The sequence below is a fragment of the Phaethon lepturus genome, unplaced genomic scaffold, assembly GCF_000687285.1.
Source record: "Phaethon lepturus isolate BGI_N335 unplaced genomic scaffold, ASM68728v1 scaffold8790, whole genome shotgun sequence".
Lineage (NCBI taxonomy): Eukaryota > Metazoa > Chordata > Aves > Phaethontiformes > Phaethontidae > Phaethon > Phaethon lepturus.
The window spans coordinates 74,885-97,511 of record NW_010509846.1 but is presented as its reverse complement, the minus strand read 5'-3'; the positions used below and the strand labels follow the sequence as shown (position 1 = coordinate 97,511).

General features: G+C 39.1%; 1 protein-coding gene across 1 annotated transcript in view; it reads right to left on the bottom strand.

Moving 5' to 3' along the window:
• The window catches only part of PIK3C2G (phosphatidylinositol-4-phosphate 3-kinase, catalytic subunit type 2 gamma), a gene marked incomplete at both ends in the record, with an annotated part of 124,037 nt that overhangs the window by 27,201 nt on the left and 74,209 nt on the right, over nucleotides 1-22,627 (bottom strand). The window contains 2 exons of the mRNA XM_010288538.1: nucleotides 1,904-2,013; nucleotides 6,555-6,711. Coding sequence (XP_010286840.1) covers nucleotides 1,904-2,013; nucleotides 6,555-6,711 — 267 coding nt within the window. The remainder of the gene's footprint in view (nucleotides 1-1,903; nucleotides 2,014-6,554; nucleotides 6,712-22,627) is intronic.

Sequence of the window (22,627 nt, the reverse complement as noted above, 5' to 3'; positions counted from 1 at the left end):
AAAGAAAAGGTGTGGAGCTACAGCTCTGTCCTGAAGCCAGCTCTCATTCTCTGTCTTCCAGCTGAGGAAGACTGCAGTGATATTAACCCCAATCATAATCTTAGTCCTACCCAACTGAGAAGCATACCGATGCTTTCCATCTCCAGAAGAGAGCTGGGCACTAGCTCTGAGCTTTGCGTGATGCTAATGCAATTGTCACTCTGAAGACTCACATTTCCATATTTGTTACGTGTATAACAAATTTTTCACTAATTAAATGAATTAATTAATTTTCACTAATTAAAGGAATTGGGTTTTTTAACCATGAGGGACAGACACAACCACCCAAACTATTTGACTAGAAACTGCATGTTTCCTATTTGAAGGGGAAATATAAGTCTGTAATCTGGGGATATGTGAAATTTTAAGGGAAAGGATAAGGTAAGAGTAGATGGTAAATGTGAGGCTGTAATTAAATTTTAAAATAAAAAAAAATTGTTAAGGGGCAAGAGGGAAAGCATATGAAAAAACAAGTTTTAGAGAAGAAGGAGCTCGGAGATTTGCTGTGCGTAAAGTAATGAAACAATAGTTTTCTTTGAGAGGTTCCCCTCTTTCTCTTCCAAGAAAGGTCTTCCTGAAACTATCTAGGTCTCTGTTCCAGCCTCCTCCGAACTTGCAGCCTCAGATTCCGATTCTAATACACGAAAAGGAGACATATAAACAACACAATTCAAATTGCCCCAAATCTTCATATAGTCCTTTGCAACAGTATGGAGACCGGCTCAGCTGCTCCAGTTCAAGCTTTCATCTCCGTTATTCATGGCAACGTGCCCTCCGGCTGTGCTGAAGGGTAGGGGGGCTGCTCTCGCCTCAAGGCATTTTGCACAGTGGGACTGTCCTTTAGGGCTCTGCGTTTGAAAGGAGCCCTTCACTCAGAGTCCAGGGCTGTGGCCTGGATATGTGCCCAGCACTTGGGCCAGGGGAAAGAGGTCAGGAGGGTCTGGCTTTCTTTGCACGTGTACCTGGTGTCCAGGGTGTGTGAGTTCACAGACTGTCCTCGGGAAATGATGGTGCTGCACAGGACAGGATCTGACAAGGACAGATTTTCTCATACTGTGCCTAGAATGGGAAAGTGCGTTTCCAAATCCAGTCAGTCTCCACTGACTCCATCTACAGTATCATCACATAAACAGCTGGAATTACATGTAATGCAGAGGCCTGACCTGAAAGATCAGGACTGAGGGCTTCAGACTGATTTTACACAGGTCATCTGCCACTCCTCATCAATAATCCTCAGTTATTATCACAAACAAGTGAAAGGTTTCATTATCCTAACACAAATCAAGTTTTAAACATACATATATTCACACACAATGCTTTTCTGTGATAGATCGGTTAAATGTTTAAAAGGAAGAATCAGTATCATTTTGCAGATGGAGAAACTATGGCTAACAGAGGGGAAGCAACTTGCCTGAAGCAACACAGAAGGTCAAAAGAAGAACAGAAAAGGGAATGAAATGCAGGAATTCCAGGTCCTTAGTCTATTAACAAGTTGAACCTTTTTATGCGGTCCAAATCCTGTTGCATGCAGCTGCTGCATTTAAAAGCTGAGGAAAGCTGACTGGAAATAAGCCATGATGGTTTCACCATGAAAGTCAAAGTAATCTCTAGGCTTGTTGCAAGTGTACCACAAATGCACAACTGTTCTGCCAGAAATTTGAAGAGATTGGTTATAACATGCATAAGGAATGGACTTTTAAAAAATAAACGTGTGAAGACAAATTATCCTTTTGTGTAATTTCACTGATTACAACTTCTTAATAAAACAGAAAACTTGCTTTTTTTTTTTTTTTTTTTTTTTAATTTGAGAGTTTTGCTTCTTGCCTGAAGGAGATAAGGTTTCTGGATGTTATTCTGGTTTTACCTTGTAAAGTAGCTCGTAGCCTGGAGGTCTGAGTCCTGAGGACGAAGGTTATCATACACATACTTCAGATCCTGAATGCTGTTTAGCTCAGGCAGTCCTGCATGCAGCATCTTAAAGTAAAGAAATATCATTAGTCCACTAGCTATTAAAAAGAAATTTAAATGAAATGGGGTTAACTGAGAAAAGAAAGGTTTTACACTGAAAGGACTTCTTGTAAAACACAAAGTTTTGCTGATCTGAAAAGTGGTTCTAATTCTAGATCAATGCCTGGAACACTAAAGTTAATGTATTGCATTGTAAACTTTCACACTGAAGTGCTGGAAAGAGGCATGGGTCAAAATCATTGATCTATTGATTTAGCTATTTATTTTCTCTTCAGATACCATAATCTCAATGTGTGCATTGCTAAGCTTCCTTCATAGCCCTCTAAATGTGATAAAGGGAATGTGACCAAATTCAGCCACCTGAACAGTAGCTAACCACGTTTCTATTATGCTCACACATAGTCCTAATCCAATTTAGCAAAACATCACCTTCTCATTTGTAACTACTAATTCCACCATCACTGTTTGGGACTCCTTCTGCAAAGGGATCATAGATTCACTCCCTTTACAGTTAATGGTGGAGAAGAAGGTTACTTTAGACATTGATTCATAGTGCAGAGAACTTCCCTCTGTAGAAGTGTCTCAACTCTTCATGGATGCGGGACAGATCTGTTCTAGTTAGTTGGTCAAATTAGATTCAAAAGACAAATAATGCAAATACTCCCCTTGCAAAGTAACACAATGAGTAGAGTAGACAACTGAGTGTGTCCAATTGCCCATACAGCGCTCTCCAGGCATTTTAAAATATCAACAATAAAAGTAATTTTGACTCTCTTCAAAACCTACTGATTTTTCTCAACAATTAGAGCAAATTGAGAGTGGTGCTTTGCGTGTAATGGAGAAAAAAAATTACTCCTTCACATTGCTTGTAGGAAAATGTATCTGAATTTGCAGTCACTGCTGTGTATTCTTCATTGCTATTTATGTCTAGCTCAGACAGAAAGAATCCACACTGAGTTTTGTGGATAGCAGCAAAGAAGAAAGGAAGCACTGCTTTTATTTTAAGGTTTGTTTAAGATATGAATAAAGCAAGGGGAAAAGCGACGCAGTAATTTCCTTATTCCTTCAAACCTTCTCAATATTTTTAAGTAAAGTTTCAATATTTTTTTATATTTTGGTTTTGGCATTATGAGGAAAGCCTTACCTCATATCTGACCCAGTCTATACTACCACTGGACAGTTAGCTTTCTGTCTCACGGAGTTCTTGCTAGCAAGGAGCAGAGAAAATGAGAAAGCTCAATGAGGTCAATTTAAGTGAGCTGAGAGCAGGAACAATAACAACATTCAGCACTTAAGGACACACAGGGCTATTTATCTGTATGTCTTCAACCCATTTACAAAAGATGATAACAACTCCTGTCCCCTTTAAAAAAGAAGAAACAAAAAAAGAGAGTTGCTGCACAGGCAAATTAAGCTTCTCGCCCTGCCTTAGAAAAGAGAACAATGCCAGATACGAACATAATCTGAATGATCTGTAGTGCAATTGAAAAACAGGATTGCAGAAGGGGGAAAACCATTTGCTGAAGTAAAAAAATGTCTTTAGCTGGGTAGTACCCACACAGTGCTTTACTGACTGCAAGGGGATCTTAGAGACTTATTACAGTGCTTCATGCCTTTTGCTCCGCATAGCATATTTCTCATGTTTCCAGTCCCCTGATGGAGGAGGCTTCTGAAAACTGTGGCTAGTGATACTAGATGCTAATTAGACAAGACGTGGAACAACTGTTCAGAAAACAACTACAAGTTGCCCAGGGCACCCTGGAATGTCACTGGATGCCTAAGTTTAAGTGCCTGCATTGCTCCCCTTGTTTGGCTACACATATGTCTTGACCTACCACAGTGGGTTACCCCAGGCCTTCTGACTCACTGAGTGGAGCTGCCTCGGGCCTGGATCGGGAGCTGGTGTGTGACGCTCAGCCCGCCATCCCATGAAAAATGAATTGTCCTGCCATCTACTTTCCATGCATTAGACCTCCAAAACGAGGGTGTTTTCTGATCCTCTTTTCCCAAACGGTGCTTCTGAGTTGCAGAAGGCTGAAATGACATCCGTGGGGACATGAGATTCCTGACTCTTAGATCTTCTCTGTCTCCTGTTTCATGCTATTAGGTCGACCTGTTTCTTGTCACAACAGAGGCAAGCAGATCAATTACTTGCTGTCTGGTGTCACCTCTAAGCCCCTTGTAATAATTTTCTACCTGAAAAATCTTTATAACAGCAAGGGATTTTTCATTTTTTAAACTAATCGAAAGGTGTTTGTGTCCTGCGATCACCCTCTTTATAATACTTCATATCAATTCTTCAGTGAGAGCAAAGCTGATGAACTACAGGCATTTATGCAGCTGAGCTCTGCCAGCAGACTCAGGTCTTCCACAGATGTTTCTGCTTTTGAAAGTGATGGAAACTTCATAGATTATTTCTTACTCCCAGTAGCAGATGTCAGCACAGCTCTAGAAACATGCTGCTCAACACCAAGAAAAAACATTAACTCCCAAACCGGCCCAAAAAACCCAAATTGTTTTTCATAATCACGGTTTGCTAGAAACCACTAACAGTTACTGACCATCAGCACAGTTTACTACTCCTGTGAAGTACTGTACTTTTTAAAAATAGCTTTATTGTTTAACCTTTTTAACCACGTTTTATAAATGGCATCTCAGAAAACAGAAGGGAGGGGAAGGAAAAATTAATGATGCGGATTTCCAGATAGTGAGAGAAATCTTAGACTGTCACTGATACAAATAGGCAGTGGTTAGTTTATCTTGCCCCTTTATGATAACATCTGATATTTTGCATGGAAATGAATTCAAAGTGGAATTTCTTCACAGTTTATTTACTTTTCTAGAAACGACCCATGAAACTAAAACATTTTGATAAATACAGTTCCTGACCAACACCCCATTTCAAGTGCAGAACCAGACTCACCCTTCCAAATATCACTGGCAAAAACAAGGCGTTTGCAAACTTGTCTTGTTTGTTTAAGTTCCGTTTGATATGAAGGGCTCATCGACAGGGTGTGAGTATGCTGATGGTTATTTTTCAGTTATGAAATGCAACACAGTCGACTGAACTGCAGCCCACTGACAAATGCTGAAACATATCTGTACGCCGACTTTTAGCTCAGCACTATTACTTCTTCTTAAAGACCAGCAGAAACAAAAGAAGATGCAACATGCTCTATATCCAGACAGAGATAGCTAGTTATTTCAGAGCTCCTGCCCGGAACATTTTCCTAATGCTCTTTCTCTGTTATCCCAAAGTAATCTAACATCATTATCTCTGCTGATCACAGAAAAAGGGACTGCACTGGGGACAAGGAGGTGGGCAAAAGATGTAGTTATGTTTATAGCATGCAGTTTTAGGCAACCTGTTCAGAAATGCAGAGATTACTGCTGTGGATGAGGGAGCAAGGGTGCTCCTGAGCTTTCCAGAGGCTCATTAACTTAGACAGTACGTCCTACAACTGCGCTCTGCACTGCTTTCAGTGAAAAATTGTGCTTTATGATGGGAATGTAGTTTTGCTGCACCTTTTTGACTACCTAGAAGCAGGGTTAAGGGGCAATCCTTCCTGCTGCATATTGGGAAGTCACTCACTGTACCACTGCGTGAGAATCCATGGACAAGACAGAAAAAAGGTGAGCAAATTCTTGCCATTTCTCCCCTCTCCATTGCAGAAGTTGGAGATGATAGAGCGGTGTTTACAGAGCAACTTCTTGGCTGTACCCCAACCTCAGCAGGGGTTCTGTTCATAAGGTTGTGTAGATTTTTTCATGCACAGACCAGTCACCTAGGTTTTGCAAGGGGCCCTGGATATACGTTTTAGATTAATATCTTAACCAAGAAACTTAGCAAATATTAGTTAATTTGATATTCTCATTCTACCCATGAAGGGGGAAAATCATTAACCTCTCACACACAAGTAAATAGAGGCATAAAGCAGTTATGGAATGTGCCACAGCATGTGAATCAGTAGGAACACTTAAGGGATAAAAACTCCGAGAGGTTTTAAAATCCTATACAGAAGGATTTTTAAACCTATTTTAATATGGATAGTGCTCGCTCTTTCCTGTGTTTGCCACCCTAAGAAGGGAGTGTGGAAATATGCAAAAAAACCATTCTAATGGCATTACTGTTAGCTGCAGTGCTGCTAGGTACTGTCACATCACCCATTCTGTGAGAAATACTCAGTTTATTTTGTCTTGTAATCATGAACAGGAATGGTAAATGATTGTTAGAAGACCTAGAAAAAGGGCTGAGTGAAATTGCTGAATGTAAAACTTGTACCCATCTTCTTCTGCAGTTTTCTGCTATCTTGTAAAAAGAATGCATTAAAAAAGGAAAAAAAATCAAGCGAGTTAGCTTTGCTTTTCTCAGAAATTAGTGCAGAAACTGGATAGGTTTTTTGCACAGGAAGTGCCAGCACTAACGTTTCCTGCAGTGCAGCTGAAACCTCTTCAAACCACAGTGCTACTGGAGGCAGCAGAGAAGTGGTAAAGGGAAGAGGACACCAGAGGAAATTGATTTTTGGTTTCATCTTCAAGCTTCTTACCATCTCCAGCAGGTTCAAGAGTAACTGGCTGTGTTTCCTGACTATATTATAAGCTCGACAACAAAGTTCCACAAATTCTTGAAAACGCTGTGGGTTTTTTCCACCTTCTGTGATGAAATACTCCATCTCTGATGTGAAGATGAAGGGAGCTCGGTCCCTTGAAAAGAGAACAATTACATGAGAAATTTCACCAAAAATAGCAAATCATGCAAGACTGTTAATATTTGTAACTCATTATTCCCATTTTTTTTTCCAGTATGACCTTCTCCATTATTTCATCTCTCCCTTCCTTTGTGTGGACAGCTCCATTGCTCTGCCTGGCGTCACTGACTAACTGGGGCAGAGACAGGTCTCACGGCAAGAGCTTCCTCGTGAGAAAGCCAACAACCGAACAGCATGTTTTGTTCTGGCTCTTCTTTGCTTTTCTTTTAAAACTCTCATTGTCTTAATTTCTTGAATCCAGCCTGAAAGTGAATCTGGAAACAAGTTCTCTCCTGGTATTGAAATATTTAAAAGTTGTTCTCAAAGAGGATAGGATATAAATATCAACTCCCCACTAGGAAAGAAGTGAATTTAAGAAAGAAGTGAATTTAAGAAAAAAACTACAACTCTGCAATCCAACAACAACAACAAAAAAATAGAGCATATGATGCTATAATTAAATATACACCATTCTAAAGGGATGTTTCTGACCCAAGTTACAACAGAATAAACCTAAATATATTCTCTTGTTTTCTGTACAGTTACTCTGTATTCACCCTAGAGTAAATGAGGTGCAGAATCTGACACCATGTGTTGCCTTTTTTTATTATCACTGGCATAGTTTGTGGCTATGGCGTGCTGCTGCAAAAGAAAATAGATTAGCCAGGCTTCTGCTAACAGTCCTATCATTTGATAGTTTCAGAAAGGCCTGATATACTGCATCCTTGCACAGACAAAACTACTGCAGTGATTTATTAATCACAACTGTGTATACAGAGGCATGTAAACAGATTAGAGGGGTATATTCCAAGGAAATATAGACAGCATGTTAACCCTTAATTTCAAATGAACTTGCGTAAACTAAATATTCTTGGGAAGCCTGAATGCAGAAACAAATTTGAGGATCTCTGTTTCTTGCTAAAATCTCAAACATGGGCTGAGTCTGAAACCACTCTGCTTGCTGATTCATTCATAAAAGAGACACAGAAGCTTTCCTAGGAGTTTTCCTCATTTTCCTATAAAAATGCCTACCTTCTATTATCATAGAAAGAAAGTCAAGATGCTGTGAGATTCTAGGCTGCAGCTGGAAGTCCTAGTCACAAGAAATGTTTAGGTAGCCTTCCCTTTCTTATGTCTGGAAGTTCTTCCTGTTTTACATTGAAGATAACTTTGAAAGCAGACCTCCTATGGGTGTAATTCACCTCAAAGCAGCCCCGGCCATGAAGGTTTTTTAAAATATATTATTCAATTTCAGCTAGGTAGCACTAGGAATGATGAAGGTCCACAATAGTCATTCTTTCCTTCCACATTTTTCTGTATTATGCAAGATGTGAGGTCACAGTGTGACAGTTACGTTGCAGTATGACTGTTATAGTTATTGTGTGGTTTTGTGCTGTAACTCTATTACTGATTTCGGAGAGCAAGATTTTCCTGGAACCAACCTTCTTTCCTTCTTTCTTTCCTTCTTTCCTTCTTTCCTTCCTTCTTTCCTTCTTCCCTCCCTCCCTCCCTCCCTCTTTTAGCTTATCTTTGGTTTAGCAGTGGTATTTAAAATAGACATTATGTATTAAATAAATTGATGCAATTAGGGTCAGAGAAGTCAATTTGTTGAAGCCAATAAGAAAGAGAGATAGAGCCAGAAAATTAGCAATGTTAACATTTTCAGTCATCTGTGGAGAGACGTCCAATCTAAATCCTGACTTAAAAGCATTTTAGCATCTTGAGAATGATTAAAAAACAAATCTGTTTCTTTTCTGCATTTATGTTTTTTGGGCTAAAATATTCCAAGTCAAAACTACTGCTGTAAAGGTCCTATATGATGTATTATATTCAAAATTCGTATTTGATTTCTGATGTACAACTGCATCAAGAGACACAATTACCCTATGAAAACATAGCCCTTTCTGAGCTAGTCCAAGTCTCCCACATTAAGCTACTTGAGCTGAAAACAGATACTGAAATCAGAAATTACTTTACTGGAAGAAATATGGTGTTTAATGTTGTTGGGTTGGGCAGTAGGCCAACTTCCACATAATGCAATGACTGCAACACTAGTCAATTCTCTTACTGTTGTTGCTAAAGGATTCATTTGAACATATAACTGATATTTATTATTTATGTTATTTATAGATTAATTTTACTTGTAAGATGATTTTAAGCAGTTTTACAAGGTTCTTAAATTTCTCAGCATCATTTAAGACTGCTTTCTAAGGTGGTAGGCCTGTTCTCCCTTTTTAACCTACAAAATATGATGTAGAAATTTGCTTTCCCTGGTTTTGCTCAAAGTCCTGTGATATCAGAGCCTCTCCTGCCAGGTAGCCCCTGCAATCAATCAGACGCTGAAGTTCCATTTCAGCATGTGTCTAAGTAAGCTGGCTGCTCATAAGGGAAACACTTGGCAATTGAAATTAAAAAAACCACATAAAACCAACTTAGTATAGGAGACAAGACCCACTAGAAGGAACAACAGTAATTTCTCATGATAATATTAAAAAGCAAAGTTTCAGTGGGAGGAGACGCTTACTCACGGAAGAGTACATTAAGCATTCTGAAAAACCAACTGACAGGGCTGAACGTCTGCGTATAGATACAAAATGTTCCTTGCTGCTTTCACAAACTCCTTTGGAATTTAAAAACATAGAAGGGGATAGTCTAAAAATTACTCCAGCAAAATTACACACAGCCAAGTCAAGTCACCATCCATCATGCGTGGGAAAATATACATCAGCAAACAATAGAGGCTGGTTTAGCCTACATAAATAAAAAAGCAATGCATGCCCTAGTATTGCATGAGCATTCTAACAGTCACACACATATATGTGCAAATGAACCTCACCCCTGTGCACAGCCTGTATTTCTATATTTAAACCAGTACATCACTAACTGACAGCCGCCTTTGTGGCACATAGCTAAGATCAGATTACATGATGGCATTTATTCAGAAGATATGCAATGCATCTAAAGGTCTGGTAGTAATAACTATGAAAGACATCACTCATTTGAACATAAATATATTACATAGCTCACTCACATAAAGTTATCCAAGAGATATAAGCATTAAATACTGCTTACCCCAAAATATACTCTCAAGATCACAGCTAAGCCCTATAATATTTTACATCCATAAGATGTAAAGGCCCCTTGGCCTAAAATCTGTATCTATTACAACTTGATATTTCCAACAAATTAATGAAATTACTTGCATCAGTTTAACAAAACTGGGATGATGAAGCATTTTCAAGTAAAAGACTTTTACCACACCTCTGTAGAAGACCAAAACCCTTTTTATTCTTTATGGTGTGCTAAAGAAATACAGAATTGAAGCATTCTTGAATGACCTCTACTGTATAACAGCAATGTTGGGTACTATAATTTCTAGAAAAAAAAGCCGCATTGAGAGAAGTGGTATGGCTTGAGATAGACCAAAGATGTACAGCCAATAAGCCTCCTAAAATCAATAAAGCTCCCTTATTACAGCTTGCTTACTCTTTTTTTTTTTCTCCCACTAAAGCCCTAAATGAGATTAATAAACCCTTTGCTTTTATAATAGATATCAGTCAAAACAAAAATACCCCTGTTTATGACAGAATCTGACTGCAGCCCTGGACCTTAAAGACTTACACCTTACTATGGCTGTGACAAAGAGTTTACTCAAGTCATTCAGTGAGAAGCAAGGCTAGTTTTATGGTGTTTTTATTCTCTTTTTCTTGTGTACTGCTGTTAGAGATTTAAGATTTTCATGGGAATGTGTTTTGTAGTTCCTCTGGAGATTACGAATGTTTGGATGATATATCATGAGAGGGAAAAAAGAAAGGAAACCTCAAGCAGCTGAAGAGATCATCGTGCAAAAACAAACTTTGTCTGGGCTGATGGGAACATTTACCAAGACTTCACCGTAGGCTAGAAATATGTTGCCTTCCAAGAAGACCAGTAAGATCATCACGATTTGTTATGAAACACTAGATGTAAACTGCTTAACAAAGCTTGAAAGGTCAACAATGGTTTTAGTTTTTCCTACTATCAATCTCACGGTACAGAACATTTAAGAATGATACATTGACTTTTATATTAAGCAGAAAAAGCTTATGAGATAATCAACAACAAATGACCTTTACTCATCCAATTTAAACCTCTTAATAGTGTAGTTATGGAAAAGTTCAAGTCACACACAGTAATACAATATCAAAACAACTTTAGTCCAAGTTGTCATATGGACATAGGAGACAGTGCGTGAGAAACCATACAGAACTGGTTGTAATTTAAAAATCAGCTGCTCAGCAGCATACACCCCCATATATTCCCTGACTGCTTTAAAACCATTCTGGCTGAGTCAAGAGTGACTGCTAGTATTCAGCATGACTATGTGGAATTTAGATGTATACAGTAAAATAGGAAATGGGTTTAGGGAGTGTTTGAATGCTAACATCCTTTGCTCTGCAGCAAAAGTCAAAAGCTTATTGAAGAACACACTCACAGAAAACAAATGAACACGAGTGCTTATTTCTCTAAGCCAAGTGAAAATACCCAATCATAGTAACTATACATATTTGTAGACACAGAAAAAAACACAAGTAAGTGTATTCCTTTCATATATTAAGGAATGAAACAGTGAACCACTGCACAATGCAATTCATCTCAAGCAAGCACATAAAGAGTTATTTAAATATATGCCTGGAAGGGGGACCACAAGAGATACTACATCTTTCTGCTTACCAGGACAAGATCAGCCATAAAAATGCTTCTGAGATGCTTATTTAGCCTATTCTCAAAGACTTTTAGTGGCAGAGTTCTGTTCCAACCTCCCTGTCAGATTCCTGTTCCAGTATCTCGCCTCACAGAGGTTTTTTCCTTAATCATAGAATAGTTTGGTCTGGGAGGGACCTTTAAAGGCCATCTATTCCAACCCCCCTGCAATGAGCAGGGACATCTTCAACTAGATCAGGTTGCTTGGAGCCCCGTCCAACCTGACGTTGAACGTTTCCAGGGATGGGGCATCTCTGGGCAACCTGTTTCAGTGTTTCACCACCCTCTTTGTGAGAAGTGTCTTCCTTTTGCCTAATCTAAAGCTACCCTCTTTTAGTTTAAAACCATTACCCCTTGTCCTATCGCAACAGGCCCTGCTAAAATGTCTGTTCCCAACTTTTTTATAAGCCGCCTTTAAGTATCTAATGTAACCTTGCTGTGCTTTCATACTATTGATTCTTGTTCTTGCCTAAGGGAATATGAAGATCCCGTGTTCTTTACAGCAGCCTCAAAAGCATTTGCAGACTGTTATGCCTTTCCTCAATCTTCTGTAGACAATTGTTTCAACCTTTTCTCATAAGTCTTGTTTTCCAGATCTCTGGTAATTTTAATTGCTTTTCTCTGGACTCCTTGTAATTTCTCTGGACTCCTTGTAATTTCTCTAGACTCCTTATCCACATCTTTCTAAAAGTAAAATGTTGAAAATATTCCAGCTGAAGTTTTACCAGTGTCGCGTGAAGCAAAAGGACTACTTCACATTTCATGCTTTCCAATTCAATATCGTATCATCAACCCATATTCAACTTGTCTATAGTATAACTCATCTGTAGTATAACTCTCAGATCCCTTTCTGAAAAACTGCCTATCACTGCTAATCCCAACTGTCATCACAGTCAAAAACTCTTATAATAGGCCTCTACTAAAAATGAACAACCATTCTCTATCCCATCATACTGGTTCCTAATGCAAATATTGAAAGATGGCAGTCCCATCACAAACCTGTTATAGGAGATGACAGTCTCTTCACCAAGCATAAAATCTAAATGATGTAAACATAATTTAAAAGACCTCATAATAGAGCAGTAGTTCTGAGCTTTGTATAAAATATAACTGCTTCACTTGCTGGACTTGACAGCCATTTTCTCATTGACTTCAAAGACCTTTGCTACCACTTGCTTTTTTGTGGCTTGTATTGCAGATCTATGTTCAGATTTGTTTAGAAAACTCTTTTGTTTTCTATTTCTATTTTAGTGAAGAAATCTTGCTAACAGTTCCACAGGATATGTGTCTGCTCCTGAAAAGTGTAAACAGTCTCTTACTGGGACTTTATTCCTCAAATCACCCAGACCTGATGTATGTCCATCCACTTCTAGATAAAATGAATGTCTACATTTTAATTGCCAAATAGTAATTGCAATGCTATAAAAAGGAATAGAAGAGAGAACTGAATTAGTGAATTTGAAACAACTTTCAAAAAAACCCAGAATTTATTTATCCTGAGGGATTTATTCTCAATTGTATTTTTAATAGCTTTCATTTCCATTAACAGAGAGATGGAGAGTCACTTGCCCAAACAAGGGAACATACGACTAAGCTTCAAGGCAAAAAGGACATATATAGGAAGTGGAAGTAAGGACTGGAGAAATATAGAAACTCTGCCTGGGCATGCAGAAATGGTGTTAGGAAAGGCAAAACTCAACTAGAGTTAAAACTGGTGGTGGACATGGAGCACAACAAGAAGTGTTACTGATACGTCTTCAGTAAAAGGATGAACAAAGAAAATGTGGACCTGCTGCTGATTCATTGGTGATTTAGTGACATGGAAGCACAGACAAGGCTGAGGTAGTCATTACCTTCTTTGCCTCAGTCTTCACTGACAAGGCCCTCAGATGGTGGGCATCAGGCTGAGCATGAGCCAGTGGTGGGCCAAATATGAGCCCTGGAAGTTATGAAGGCTAACAGCATCCTGGGCTGAATTCATGGGACAGTAGTCAGTAGATTCCCTTTACTTAGCACTTGTTAGTCCATATTCTGGCAAAACAAGACAGGTGTCACTAAACTGGAGTACGTTCGGCAGAGGCCCACCAAGCCATCTCGGGGCTAAAGCACCAAAGCACGAGGAGAGGCTCAGGAAGGTGGGCTTGTTTATCCAGGAGATAAGAAGGTTTTCAGGAGACCAAACAGCAATCTTCTAGTATCTATAGGACGTTATGAAACAGATGTATGCAGGCAAGAATAAGAGAGAAAACTGAAACAGCTGAGGTTCTGACTGGCCACAAGAAAAAAACCCTTCACTGTGAGGATAATTAAATATTGAAGCAGATTGCCTGGAGAGGTTATGCTGGGAGGATTTCAATGTTCAACTGGACATAGCCCTCGGTAAATGGGTCTGAATTTAGTGTTGACTCTATCCCCTTAATACTTACACAGAAAGATTCCTGAATGCCCTGAGCATCCCTGGGTCAGGTAAACTACATGGCCTGGACATTGAAAACATGAATCTAATATTTTTTACTTATATTCTTCAACCAAATGAAGAAGTCAAGTCTACAGCAGATAACATGGTTTAACTCTATTTTCTGCCATTTCTGCTGCTGTTTGAGGTATCTACTGCATTAAAAGTTTTCTAACTATAAATTTGAAATCTCATTTCTGATTACAGTTTTACCCATATTATTTTTATATTAACATCTATGTTTAGAGGCAGAAACATCAAACTAGAAAGTCCTGAATTCCTTAGGTAACTAAGGACAGTTCATAAACCGTTATGGTCTTATTTATTCATTAAGTTGGTTCTTATGTGTGTATCAACTTTGCTATTATTATTTTTCACTATCAGAGCCTTAATGTTAGCTTTTCAGTAAAATCACTGTGTTGGACATACCTGCTATTTTGATCAGTAATAAAAGAAACACTTCACACAGTGGACTGGCGTATTCTGAAGGATTTATCTGTTTCTGTCAGTGACTGAATTGGTTACATCGAGATTTAATCATGCTTAATGGATACGGTGGAAGACAAGCTATAATCCTTGCCTAAGCTAAGGGCTCTGATTCATTATTCTGTTAACATCTAGTTTCCCCATGTAAACTGAACCATGGTAAATATTTCTTTGTGCCCCTTTGCCTGTGCAAAGTGCAAAGGAATGTGACTTAACTAAAATCCCGTTCATTGTGGGACAACTGAAGTTAGTGAGTTTGTGAATCATGGAGATTTGATTACACCCGGTCCCATAGGATTACTATGCTAAGTGACATTAGAGCTAACACAAATGTTGACAGCTGAGGTTAGAAATGGTTACAGTTCTTAGTGTAGAACTAGTATTTGCAGTGTGTATTGCCACTGGTGCTCATCTGGAAGCTTACCTTGTAACAAGAAAATTGGCAATAGACTCGTGATGGGAAAGCAGAAACTGAGGCATCTCTTGATAGTTTTCACTCTGGCTGCAGTGTCCCAGTCTCTGCTGTGGTCAATATTTATTCTGCAGTCTAATCACAGAATTTATTCACTCATGTCACAGAATTTCAACCATTTTGTGCAGTCAACTGATTGTATCATTTGGAAGAATCTAAAAAAGATCCTCCCTGAAAGAAGTTGTACTCTGCTTTAAGAACATAGGTGCCGTCAATAGTTTCAAACATTGTCCTGTTGCAACCATATGCATCTTGCATTGACTGGTTAAAAAGCACTACTGTGTCCAGCTGGGGCACCTTCTGAGCTGAGTTAGGATCCTCTATTCAGATAGAGACACATAAAGCAGCCTCCACTGAGAGTCACCAGCAACCAGATTGCATAACAATGTTAAGGTGGATTTAAATCCATTGTATACTTCACATTCAATAGCTACATTTGAAAGTGCTCAGTACAGCATTCCTGATGCATTATACCATTTTCTAAGACTATCAAATTTTACAGGTTTGTTAGGAGTTAATTACTGACCTTATTGATAAAACACTAGAGTTAATTCACAAGGAGATTGGAGCAATTCCTCCTGTTAATAGAGACTGTTGGACAACTGCTTTTTGTGTTCTCACTGACCCTCAGTACTGAAAAAAAAGGTTTTAAAACTCAGACCTAAAAGTTGCCTTAAAGTAAATGGAACAAGGTATGGGCTTATATCCCATACCAACCGAAAATTCAGATAAATAGGTCTTTCCAGTATGAGATGGCTATTTGGAAAACACAGTAGTAGATTGTTGCAGGAGCTTTGTGTATCACCAGGCTAAATAGAGAAATAAACTGATGATGAAGAAGTTTAATTGCACAGAAATTCCTTAGGGCAGGGGATGAAATCTTAAATGAATTATATATCGTAGAATCATAGAATCTTTGGGTTGAAAGCGACCTTTAAAGGTCACCTAGTCCAACCCCCCTGCAATGAGCAGGGCCATCTTCAACTAGGTCCGGTTGCTCAGAGCCCCAGCCAACCTGACCTTGAATGTTTTCAGGGATGAGGCAAAAAAATATATATACAGAAATGCACAGGTATCTGTATATTCCAACAGTTTCCTGGGGTATCTGGTATCATTACAGTGACTGAATGACAATTCTGAGTTTGTGTGCAAATGCAATTTCATTTTCTTGGTCTATAGTGTCTACAAAACCAAACCAAACATAAGTACAGGTTTTTAGCCTGAATTTTTATGAAATAGCCCTTTAGATGACATAGCTTAGAAGCTTAGAAGACTGGAGCAAAAACAGTATTGTTCAGATACTTTTAACAATGCAAAGGTGATTCTTTTTCTCTGTATTCTGACCATCAGAAAATACATTAACAGAAAGTCGAGGGGCTTGGCATTATGAGGAGTTACCTTTATAGCATAGTCTCTGCAGGTTTACTAATGCAGCAAAGAGTGGGTTATTTCCTAATCAAATTAAACAGTTGTTTTAAGGAACAATCCAGAGCTTTTAATTCCTTAAATATTGCCAGACAAGTTGGTCAGAAATCACAGAACCATAGAATTATTAAGGTTGGAAAGGACCTCTAAGATCATCAAGTCTAATTGCCAATCCAACACCACCATCCCACTAAACTATGTCCCGAAGTGCCACATCCACATGTTTTTTGAACACTTCCACTGATGGTGACTCCACCACCTCACTGGGCAGCCTGTTCTAATAATTGACCACTCTCTCAGTAAGGAAATTTTTCCTAGTATCCAGTCCAAACCTCCCCTGGCACAATGTAAGGCCATTTCCTCTCGTTCTGTCGCTAGTTACTTGGGAGAAGAGACCAACACCCACCTCACCACAACTCCCTTTCAGGTAGTTGTAGAGAGCGATAAGGTCTCCCCTCAGCCTCCTCTTCTCCAGATTAAACAACTCCAGTTCCCTCAGCCGCGCCTTGTAAGACTTTTCTCCAAATATATCAGTATGCTTTCCAGTTAAAGATGAAGGACAAAGGCACAGTGTGCAGAACAATCAGAGAAAGATACCAAGACCAAGCAACAGAGAGTAATTTAGAAGTGCTTCATGTATACTTGACTGGTGTGAGAATAGCTTTCCCCAAACATAAAAAGGTGTGTATAGAAAGCTTTTGGAGAAAGAGCTGATACAATAAAATGTTTCTGATTGGAGCAGAAAAGAGAAAATACATGTCTCTGTAAAAATTTATATTTTGGAAAGGATAACAAATAAAATTATATATACAAAATGGATAGTGAACATGATGTCTGTTTTCCCTTTATTTCTGTTTTATCATTAAACTTCCTGTCTCTAGAGTCCCATTCTACAAAAAAATGTGGTGTGACTAATAGAAAGAGAAGAGAAGGGGAGAAGGCAGGAAGAAATCTCTGAAGCAGGAAGTTGATAGGGATTCATTTGAATAACTCATGTGCGGTAAATCTCCCAAAGTGGAGGGAATTCCACTGGTGGCTCTGAAGGTATCAAACAATTTCTCTAGCCCAGATGACTGTTAAGAAGAATATATGATAACTCATTCAAAAAAGTGGCTGTTCCTGAAGGTAGGAAAGCAGTTTATGCCATGCTTGAACTGAATGAAAAGCCAAATAGGATACTGAGAGTTGTGGAAGATGAGAACTGGGTTCCAGGGAACTCAATTCAGCAGAACAATGCACTTGGATGAACAAAACTGGATAGGGTCAAATCCATACAGCCACTGTATGGGAAAATCATTGCCTCCTTAACTGTCTGGGTACTTTGGAAAGGATAACGAAAAAAATTAAGGCTACAAAGTGGACAGTGAACATGATTTACTCTGATTTCAAAAAGCCTTAGTTGAATGGCCACAAGAGGCTATACTGAAGATAAGTAACCAATGGTAAAGGGCAAACTACTATCCAGGCTCAGTAATTATAGAAAGAATCAAAACAGCAACAATAAACACCTACTCTTCAGGGCAGACAAAAATAACAGAAATGCATCTGAAACTCATGACTGCAACTTGTGCTGCTCATATGTTCTCAGACTCGACTTGTGCTTTTGGTGTTTAATTCAGGCCAATTAGAGATTGTTGACTTTCAGAAGTGATGGACTTCTTGCCTCATAAATTCAAGCCCCTTTAGGCCCTGTCACCTTGGAGGTGACATTGTTTCACCTCGAGGTCTTTATGCGTATTTCACCTTTCACTCTTTATGCAAAGACTTATGTGTATGACTGTCTTTAAACACCTGTATAACCTTATTAAGATCATTTGGGCTACTAAGGTGCTTTAAGTCATGAAATTAAAACTTTCCAGGATTTCAGTCAGAGATTAATGGAGGGTGGCATACAGGAAGCGCTGAAAATAGATGGCGGCAAAGAATTAGGAGTTATCAGTTTGCATAAACTGGTAACTCCAGACCAATCACATCAGAAAATTAATTTAAACTGCAGATAATGAATTAATAAATAGGTGGGCTGAAAATTCCTAACGAAAACTTTCAGCAGGTAATACAGGTTAGCCCAACAGCTTTAATGTACAAATTTAAAAAATGAAAAGTGATTATACTTTAAGTTTTTACTTTCAAGTTTTAGGCTGTTCCTTTAGTAGAGGAGTACCCTAAATACAATTGTAAAAAGGCAAACAGAAAAAAATAAAATGTGAAATTCTCGAATTGCCATCTTCCTTCTTTCCCATTTTTTCCTGTTTTTAGGAAAAAGATGGAACACATGTAGATATAATGTAGTCAAAGAATGCAGATAGAACTTATTTTTCCCTGACTGTATGCCAACTTTTCTGTTTTAGAAAGAAATACCTGAAAAGAATGCATTTTTTCAAATAAACACTTCCAGTGAGACAGTAAGACTCATTTCATGTTATTAACACCAAAAATGAAATGTGTTTTTAAACCTTTAAACAGAAAGAGACACTTCTACTTTTCTACATGCTCAGACTTTCTTAAGTGCTTTTCAGTATAGGAAAACACTGACATAGGAAGAAAGTGTGGGAAACATAATTTTCTCATATTTTTGAAACTTCCTTCAAAAAAATTGAATTTCCCAATGGAATAGTTAGGCTGCCTCTAGTAATTAACTTTGTAGAAGGAAACCAGCTTAGCAGATTTAACTTCTGGGAAAAGCACTCCAAGACACGGGATTAGTTTGGCAAAGAGACAAGAGGGTCTCTGTGATTCACATCAGGGAAAAGAAAGGCCAGTGAGCTTTGTAAATAATCTGGATGACTGGGTATTTAAAAAAAAGAATGGACACCTAGGTTAGCAAAATGTGAATATACAGTGTGCCATGAGCTGGACTACTCTATATCTTGCCATCAGGTTTCAGGCTACACACCACTGACTGACTAAACACAGATGACGGTGCTGGAAGTGACTGGTAGTGGAGAGGATGAAACTGCTGAAGTTAGAATTAGTTCAGTTAACACAGGATTTAAATAAATCTCTTACTGCTTAATTCACCAGAGAAAAAATGTTCAAAAGGAACTGGTCAGAATTGAAATGAAGAAAGCAAGAGCAAAGAAAACATGGCAGGTACAACCACGAGCCAGACACCTCCTACCATACCATTTGATGGCTGACCTAGTCCCATATGATTCCCTGGATAATATTACACCCATTTCAGTTGGGGTTGGTCTAAGATGATTGCCACAGAATAATCAGTAGATAAAGAATAGGACGGTTGTATGAAATTAAATGAGAAACGTTTCTTCATACAGTTTGAAGGATGCCTGCAGAATTCACTGCTTTAGGGGAATGTAGGGTCAAATGTGGCAGCCGGATTAGAGAATGAAAGGAGGAGTATTTTATTAACACTAACAAAATGTGTGTCATCCAGGATGATTAAAAAAAAATAAGAATAAAAGAAATCTCATGGTTCAGTAGGAAAGTTCCCTGTGGGACCTCGGGTATAATTCTTCTGCCAAGAATTCTGTTATTATGCTATTTGTTAGATACATCATATGTCTCTCTCCAACACTTCTGAGACATTAATTCCTAGACCCAAGCAAAGACAGGTTATTAGTACATGGAACTGGAAAAGACATAAAGTTCCTGATTCCTCTTCCCTCTGAAATCTATAAGAGCTGAGCTACTGATTTGTGCCTCAAAACTGAGCAGATTTATTGGACATCATTTAAAGATGAGGGCAGGAATTAGAAAAGTTAGCTAATCCCTTGTCGGGGTGTTATACAATCACGAATGCAAAAGGGAGCATAACTGCATGAATCATATCAGCTTCAAAGACTGAAGACTCATATTGGATTTGATAGAAAGATCTGCAGCCCATGTATGACAGCATGTGATTCTCAAAGCTCCTATGTATGCCTTTCACTTTAGTTACATCAGAAGAAATGCTCCATATGCAGAATACTGGAGAGGACCTGTCCTCATGAAGCTTTATGAGGAATAAGAGTTTGTTAACAGCAAAAAGCACTCCCTGAGAACAGAAAATGGACAGCTGTGGCAAGCAAGTTATCTTCCGAAATTCTGAAAGGAATGACTATTTTAAGCAGCTCAGACAGGTTCTCCTTTTCTATAAGCCTTCATTCATTTGCATAGATTTAATTTTACAATAAAAAAAGTTTGTGTGATGTGTGTAAAGACCAGTTGCATGTACAGGGATTTGTATCAGATGCTTTTCATTCTTTAAAGCCACGTATAGAACTTCACAGGTACGTGTATAGTATCTACTTCACAAAGCCCCAAGGGTCAGCACTAGGGATCAGGCCCAGCCAGCATGCGTTCATGAAAGGTAGGTCCTGCTTGACCAACCTGATCTCCTTCTATGACCAGGTGACCCACCTAGTGGGTGAGGGAAAGGCTGTGGATGTTGTCTACCTGGACATTAGTAAAGCCTTTGACAGCGTCTCCCACAGCATTCTCCTGGAGAAACTGGCAGCTTGTGTCACACCTACATGCAACTGAGAGACAGGTGTACTCTTCACTGGGTAAAGAGCTGGCTGGATGGCCAAGCCCAGAGAGTTGTTGTGAATGGAGGTAAATCCAGTTGGTGGCTGGTCACAAGCGGTGTTCCCCAGGGCTCAGTTCTGGGGCCGATTCTGTTTAATATCTTTATCGATGATCTGGATGAGGGGATCGAGTGCTCCCTCAGTAAGTTTGCAGATGACACCAACCTGGGTGGAAGTGTTGATCTGCTTGAAGGTAGGAAGGCTAAGCAGAGGGATCTGGACAGGCTGGATCGACGGGTTGTCAACCGTGTGAGGTGAGGTTCAACAAGGCTAAAAGCCAGGTCCTGCACTTCGGTCACAACAACCCCATGCAATGCGACAGGCTTGGGAAGGATGGCTGGAAAGTTTCCTGGCAGAAAAGGACCTGGGGGTGCTGGTTGACAGCCGGCTGAACATGAGTCGGCAGTGTGCCCAGGTGGCCAAGAAGGCCAACAGCATCCTGGCCTGTATCAGAAATAGTGTGGCCAGCAGGAGTAGGGAAGTGATCGTGCCCCTGTACCCAGCACTGGTGAGGCTGCATCTCAAATACTGTGTTCAGTTTTGGGCCCCTCACAACAAGAAGGACGTTGAGGTGCTGGAGCATGTCCAGAGAAGGGCAATGAAGTTGGTGAGGAGTCTGGAGCACAAGTCTTATGAGGAGCGTCTGAGGGAACTGGGGTTGTTCAGTCTGGAGAAGAGGAGGCTGAGAGGAGACCTTATCGCTCTCTATAACTACCTGAAAGGGGGTTGTGGCGAGGTGGGTGTTGGTCTCTTCTCCCAAGTAACTAGCGACAGAACGAGAGGAAATGGCCTCAAGTTGTGCCAGGGGAGGTTTGGACTGGATACTAGGAAAAATTTCCTTACTGAGAGAGTGGTCAATCATTGGAACAGGCTGCCCAGGGAGGTGGTGGAGTCACCATCAGTGGAAGTGTTCAAAAAACATGTAGGCATGGCACTTTCGGACATGGTTTAGTGGGCTTGGTGGTGTTGGGTTAATGGTTGGACTTGATCTTAAAGGTCTTTTCCAATCTTAATGATTCTGTGATTCTGTAATAATTCTAAAGATTTGAAAGCATTGTGCTGCTGTATTATCAATATTATTTTAGGGCTATGATATTGTTGGGTGTGCAAAGAACTCAAATTAAAATCTAATAAGAACTCAAGTAAAAATATAATGTAAAGAGCTGTTAAAGAAACCAGAGGCTAAACCTAAATCATGACTTGCCTTGTGGGAATGAGTAGATACAAATAGCACTGAGGGTTTCAAATTTTGAGAGAGCCCGAAATTTATGGGATTTAGAAATGTGATATCCCCATGTTTCTGTGTTCCAAATAATGTTACATTTTATGAAGGTGCATACAGCTCATGAGAACAGTAGTCATTAATACTGTATCTCTCAGTTGCATGTAGGTGTGACAAAGACAATCACTGTCCCATGATGTTCACAACCCACTATTAAGTATGAGTCCAATTTTACTGAGGAACCATGAGGGGACTCCATGAATGGAAATCCTAAAATGTATTCTTTTATTTTATATATTAAAAGCAATATACTGCATGGAGAAATGACTGTTGTTTATGGAAGTGACAACGTTTTCAGTCATTTTCATAGACTTAATAAGATGGTGTAGATGACAGAGTTGTAAAACAGTAAAATTAACATCTATTTTCATTATTGCTATTACACAATTTCTATTTAAATTTGGGTTTTGTGTCCACCCCTATATTTGCTTTGTCCTGTTGTTCACTCAAACTAGGTAATTCTTTGCTCATGTAAAATTACTG